The sequence below is a fragment of the Penaeus japonicus genome, unplaced genomic scaffold, assembly GCF_977035675.1.
Source record: "Penaeus japonicus unplaced genomic scaffold, GWHDUDI00000001_assembly GWHDUDI00000010, whole genome shotgun sequence".
NCBI lineage: Eukaryota > Metazoa > Arthropoda > Malacostraca > Decapoda > Penaeidae > Penaeus > Penaeus japonicus.
This window is the reverse complement of record NW_028234412.1, coordinates 28,552,829-28,559,918: the sequence shown is the minus strand read 5'-3', so window position 1 is coordinate 28,559,918 and position 7,090 is coordinate 28,552,829. Positions and strand designations below refer to the sequence as shown.

The window sequence follows — 7,090 nt, the reverse complement described above, 5'->3', positions numbered from 1 at the left end:
GAGAGGTTACTACCCTGCGTACAAAGCTCTCGAAATCCTGAACGTGGCAGATGTGCAGACCTTTGAGCATATGACAGAATGAGCGAAAGCATGTGATTCATTATCATTTTTTTTTTTTACGATTCCGACGGCCTCAATGTCTATGAGGACCTACATATGTATCAAATGAAAATCAGAGATACCTACAACCTGTTTATAGACGATTTGGAGATAATGGAAATAACAGTTTTTAAATACATGTTTATGAAAGGGGTATGGGATTCTAAAAAGTTTAGGAACCCCAAAGAAAAAATGCCAAAATTCCGAACTGCTCTGATTTATTCTTTTAATTCACCTTTTCTCTTTTGTTAGGGGCAGAAAGGAAATTCCGAGCACGTGTAAAGGATTTCAAGTAAGATTATCCTTATAAAATATCGATATTTTTTAAGCAAGCTCGTATCAGAAAACAGAGAAACTTTTCAAGTTCGTATAGACAAACTAAGCTTGTCAATAGATTACTATTGATGGGACAAAAACGTTGATTCACAAGGTAATTTTGTTGAAAGGGTAGGAACTTTTAAAAGTTTACTTTGCAGTAATAGATTTACAATTGACACAAAGATATTCCTCACGCACATGGAATTTCCGGGAAACCCCTTCATGAGTTATAAAATGTTAAAAAGAAAATTAAATAAAAATGAGAGCACCAATTCAAATGTTCAGACTCGATGATAAACTCATCTTGAGTAATATATTGCCACTTATAGTTACCTTCTCACGACCTTTAGGCTACAACTCACAGTAGATCCAAAATAAAACCCCAAAAATCACGAAAAAAAACAAAAGAGGGGAGAGGGAACAACCCAATTCGGAGTGTCGTCTTCTGGGGTGAATCTTGCGTATTTAAAATTACTTTGTACGTATTTCTTGATGAAACCAAGAAATGTAAAAATATAAAGAGTGAAATTTAATATAGAAGTTAACCATAAAAAATAGATTTAAATTATCAAAATCATATCAGAGTAATCCCTTTAACCGATGTTATATTAGTAGACTTGGGATTAGTGGAGGGTTCTTGGTAAAATAGATATTAATGGTTAAGAAACTGAGCATGTAAAAGTGTATATATAAAAACAGAAAAAGTTAGGGTATTTTCAGCAATTATCTCCATCTCCCAGGGTATCTCTGGCTCTAGGGCATAAAACAATGGCAGCTTCTTCTCGTAACAACTAGTGGGAATACTGACTTCGTCTCACGTATAGGAATGCAATACTTGTATACATGGATGACAAGGAAGACCGTAGAAAAATATGTAGACTTTATGCTGCCGGAAGATAAAACTTGTAAAAAATATAGAATTTTCAGGGATATCCACTACAGCAACACTTTCTCTTGGCACCAACAAGAAAGAGACCATTGAACGGTACCCATCCACGATCTCCAACATAAGCTACCTTTAGAGAGTGATGACACACAGCACAATGCCGACATTTAGTACTTTACCTAAAGGTATAAACTCCTTGATTGAAGAGTCCCTCAGTGGTCGGTAGGATTAGGCTGAAACTATTTTCCAAACTGTAATCTTTTTATTGGACAATATTCCATAGTAGCAAAAGATTTGTCTAGTAGTCAGTCATATATGTTTATATAGTTGTGAGAGTTCTTGTTGTTGTTTTTTTTCTTTTTGAAATTCATAGCCACAGGCAATGAATTCCACTGCCTATGGCAATTATGGAATATTTTGGGATATAGTCTTAGCCTAATTCTACCGACCACCGAGGGACTCTTCAATCAAGGAGTTTATAATTCCTTTATGTAAGGTACTAACTGTTGACAATGTAACAATATAACAAACTACAGAAATAAGGGCTTGTTCATTATCCCTAAGGCTCAGACCACGACCACCCTCCAGGAAGATGATAAACTCACAGATGGAAGGAAATTATGGCTTTACGTCCCGAAGGCAAAGTCAAGATGGTTCTTCTTGGCTTCATTCTCGTATTTTACTTAAATAGTTACTCCTTGCTGCATTCTATATGTTAGTCACATTTGCTTAATTACGGGAGAGGTGGTATTCTACGAGACGGTGGAAGAATAAGTTTCAAGGACTTTTCATTTAAGAGACTGCTGGGTCGAATAGCGAAGAGAAACTAAGTTGGATGTTACTCTCATACCGTCAGGTAGGTGTTCCTCTGGTTCTTGACTAATTTTGGTAAGATTCAGTATTAAATAAGAATTGGATATATTAGCTCTACTCAATAAAGTTCCTAGTATACATTATGGAAATATTCTAACCCAGGGATTCATGCCCAAAACTATTTGTGCAAATGATTGGGCTCTGATCCCATAATCGGGTGGTGGCAGCCTACTCCTACATAAGACTATAGCTCTCTAACGCTACCCAAGGGAATACAAGGTCGAAAATTATCGGGACATGAGAATGGTATACCCTAGATTAATCATTACAAGTTTTTGTATGGTGCTATATGTCATCTGACAGGCTTTCTCAATATCAGCTCATTATGTGCTATACACACAGTCTGACAGAACTATTACAGTTTTATGGGAGGTTTATAGGTCTCTAGCAAACTCTGTCAGAACGAGAAGAGGAAGGTGACTCAAACCATGGCCAGTGTCTACACTGTGCCCCTGTGCTAGTAGGGATGACTTTTATCGTGGCACACAGTCATAAGCACAAGTTTCCTTCCTCTTCCCTACCTGCTTATGTTATCTTCATTGTGGATGGTAATACGTTTCGTATTCGTTCATGACAATACACGAATACGAAAAAATAAAGTTGCTTTTTGTTCTCCCCAAAACAGCAATACTTCTATTACACTGAGTATAAAGAAAATAATCAGCTGATATGGACCCTATACTATAACCTTAGTCATCAGCACTGACTGAGGCTATGATATGACAGATATAAGTCTCCCAATACAATAAAACACAACAATTTAAATACAAAAAGGACTCTAGTTTTACAATGAGTGAAAACGAGTGAGACTGGACAAACTAATCTATCCCCCTCTGCAGTGGGTTAAGAGCCGGAGGTCGGTATTTTGCTGTGTGTCATCACTCTCTAAAGGTAGTTCATGTTGCAGATCGTGGATGGGTACCGTTCAATGGTCTCTTTCTTGTTGGTGCCAAGAAAAAGTGGTACTGTAGTGGATATCCCTGAAAATTCTATATTTTTACAAGTTTTATCTTCTGGCAGTATAAACTCTACGGATTTCTCACGTCGCATTTGACTTACACGTCATCCATCAATACACATTGTGACTACTTACGGAGAGATTGTATGGTTCCTGTGCTCTGTGACTATTTCTATTACATGGAACTCACGTGTCATATACGAGGAACTCATAGAAGGTGTAAGGTGTGCACGACTGTTTGGCGCTCTTATCCCTCGAAAGTGATTGTCATGAATACAGTGATGGGAAGAGAACAGAACAATGTACGTCTGGTATTTGAAAGAATCTGTCTTGCGAGTACTTAGTACAGCTATAGAAAATGTTAGAACTGAGTGCCTTGTGCCTTGAGCTATAATTCATCTGTCATGCAGCGAGCGAGCCAGACGTTGCAGTCATCCCCACCATGGGGGACAGCCGCAATGTTAACATTGAGAAGGGAGAAGTCCTGGTGGCCACCTCTCCCTCCCTCTGAGCACAGTGCCACAAGTGCTGCAGCTAATGAAATTAGTACTACCGATACCTATGTAAAAGGCCCTGACGAAAAAAATGATAATGTATTTACTATAGTAAGTCGTAAATCTAAAAAAGAAGCGAGAAAATATCAGTAAGACCGCACTTGCACCGAGAACGAAATATGCTCGTCTCGCCTTCCCCAAAGGCACAACGAATCAAGTGATGAGCCTAAGAAAAAAGAAAAATGTGACGGATACCTCGTCACACATTACGGCAAGGAGCTCGCCCTTGAAAATGCATATGCACTTTAGTGAGTTCACCAGGCCATCAGAGTGTATAAAGATGACCAACTTCTCAGCCGAATTCGAATCATATGGAAAGAAGAGCAACCACCTCCCAGGGTATACAATATTATCGGAAAATACATGCCCGCCAGCCACTTGCAACTGTGGAGGGCATCCCCTGTCATTTGCTACAAATGCATGGGAAGTAGCCGTTAGCTAAGTACTGCAAAGATAAGTTATGTTGTACGGTATGTGGTGAGCAGCGCAATGCTAGTAAGTGTCCTCGCAATATTGTAGAGGATGAGGGTACTGCTCCTGCTTTCATCCCTTCTTGCTTTAGATGTGGGATGGCAGAGGTGTAACTGCCTGGCACTAAGGGTGCCCTTCCCTCCCTGACCTGGGCCCTACCCCTGTGGCATCGCCGGAGTCAGTGGGAGACCAGCCAACGCCTCCCAGCCCAACTCGCGACTAGCGTGCCTTGGGAGCGGCCGACCGTGACCGCCATGACGTCACCAGCAGCCGACATTTTCCGTGGGCTGCTGAAGGTTCAAATCATGATGATAATGTTGTTCATGGAGGGCAATCCGGGATTCAAATTCTCATTACCACAACTAGTAACCTCTGTGGAGAGCGAGGACGCAGTGACATCACTTCACCCACTAAAGGAAATGTCAGTGTATAACAACAAGTGGAATCAATTCAGATACTAAAAGAACAAAGTGCAGGTTTGATTAGTGAAATAGTAACACTGAAGCAAGACATTGATTTTTTTTTATTAAAGGACTGTCAGTGTCGAGAGGCCAAGATTGCCATTAATGATAGAGAGACCCGCGATGGCACACGGTGTCACGATATCACTTCTTCCATTAATAATGACCAGTATAAGGGAGCCCGTGCTGATAATGGGGAAGATCAATGTCAGGAACTATGTGACACGGACTGAAGCCGAGAACCTGATGTGGCTTCAACATACCACATGGAGAGAATGTGCTCCGAAGCGGAATAATAGTTTAGATGGTTAAGTGACCTTTAACCTTTAAGTCTGCCTCCTACAGCTATGTATATGTGTATTTTCTGTGAAGGAAAAATCATTACCATTAGAGGATATAACGGTATGAAGTTTGGACTGCCAAATAAAAAACTTTTCACATATGGATAAATGCACACTCAAATTCATATGGAATATGCATAGTATCAAGTCTAGGCTTAATGAACAAGAGTTTTATATTTGTAAAAATAATGTTGATGCAATTTGCGTACAAGAACCATATGCAGTTAAGGGTATTGATTATATGTAAATGCAGCCATGAAGGGTTTGTTGACTTATGTAAACCTAACACTGCCACATGATCTAATGAAAAACTCAGATCATTTGAGAGTTCAGACTGCGTCTGGGTTCTCATTATATAATGTATATGCTAGGAGCTCAACATTTCTGACTAGTTCTCTACCCAATTTTTATAATCAAGGAACATTATGCATGATGGATTTTAATGCTAGACACACACATACTTTTACCAGAGCAACAGTAATGGGGAAGAATTAAAACATTTCGTCAATTGAAGATCAATGACTATATGACACAAACCGAGTCATTTGGGAGGTAGCAGGTTAGATTATGTAACTGACAAAGGTCTTGTACATGGAAATGTTTGTTAGTTAGTCAGTGACCACTCTGCAATCCTAACAGAGTATACCGTAGACAGCAGCATAGCTCATAAAGCACCCAGACCTAAAATTACAATTCCACCTGTCGTAAGAACCAAAGACTATCTAAGACAGGTAAGCTTTTGGTATTTGAACTGAATTTAGTGTGGCCAGAAAAGTCCCCAGGTACCGCCATATCAACGTCATCTATAGGTCACTTCAATTTTAATTGTGACGTCATGAGCATATTATGACGTCATTCTGAATCTTTCCAAGCTCTAACAGGAAATATCATGGTGTATTTTTGTAGTGTTCTTAATACAATTAATTTTTAATTTTGATTTTAATATATATATATATATATATATATATATATATATATATATATATATATATATATATACACACACACACACACATGTGTGTATGTGTGCGTGTGTATACAGGTGAGGGAGAGATTTTGTCTTCCAAGTTATTAGATAATATATCAAAATAAAGAATGGAAGGTTGATATATGTCACATATCTTGAACATATTGTGATTGTCAGTAAAATCTATTTAATCAAATTTATTTCGTATATTTTTCTTGATATTCTATTGTATCTATATATATTAATGCTTAAATGCAATAATTTAATAAATGTCTTTTTAAACATAAGTTATGACAATAATTTTTGCCAATTACCTTATTCTTTCAATGTGGGTGACATGAAAATAAACTAAGTATTTCTTTATTGTACCTTTATTTCATTTTTGTTTATGGATATAAGTCCATGTTTAATAATGATGATAATAATAATATGAACAAACTGCACATGCTGCTAATAATGCAACTTCATGCACAAATCATAATCACTGACACATGCCAATAAAGAAAAACCAAAACATATGCCAATAATTGAAAATAAACATGCAAAAAGTATGAATATATTTCACAAGATCGTGCACAAAACAAAATTGTTGACATATGCAACAATAGAATAAAAGAGAAGAAAAGATCAAAACATGCACAAAACAAAATTGCAGCAATAAAATAAAAGAGAACAAAATATCAAAACATACACAAAACAAAAACATGTACTTGAGTGTGTATTCATGGTAGATCTTTATACTAGGTCCGTGGCAAGGTAGTATAGGAAACAAATAGTGTCATGCAGAATACATATACATGTCATACTACATATATTGACAAACTGAGAATTCTTAATCTTGTCCGTCTGCATCACAGCAGCGGAGATTTGGTATTATATTTTCAATCTTGTAGTAAAGATCATTACTACCACTATTCACTATATAAACATATTGTAACGAGTATTTCACTAATCTCTCCTTCTCCTTTGGAAAACGATGGAATATACCATTTGGATGACGTAGCTTTGCAATTTTTGCATAGTGCAACCTGCCAGTCATCATGCTCAGCTTGAAATGACCACCACCGTTTCGCTTTTTTTTTCACTACCATGTTTTGTAAACAAACAGACGATATTCCAGACGTATGCAGCGCCATCTCTAAACTCGAGTAGCCAGTTAGTA

At 37.6% G+C, this 7,090-nt stretch overlaps 1 protein-coding gene across 1 annotated transcript in view; it reads left to right on the top strand.

Moving 5' to 3' along the window:
• Positions 1-6,446, top strand: part of LOC122262384 (alpha-(1,6)-fucosyltransferase-like) — a 12,606-nt gene extending 6,160 nt beyond the window's left edge. Inside the window, exon 4 of the mRNA XM_086541148.1 lies at positions 1-6,446. This exon is cut by the window's left edge and continues 123 nt beyond it. Within this exon, the coding sequence (XP_086397274.1) occupies positions 1-82 (82 nt within the window). The 3' untranslated portion in view covers positions 83-6,446.
• The last annotated feature ends 644 nt before the right edge of the window (positions 6,447-7,090 follow it).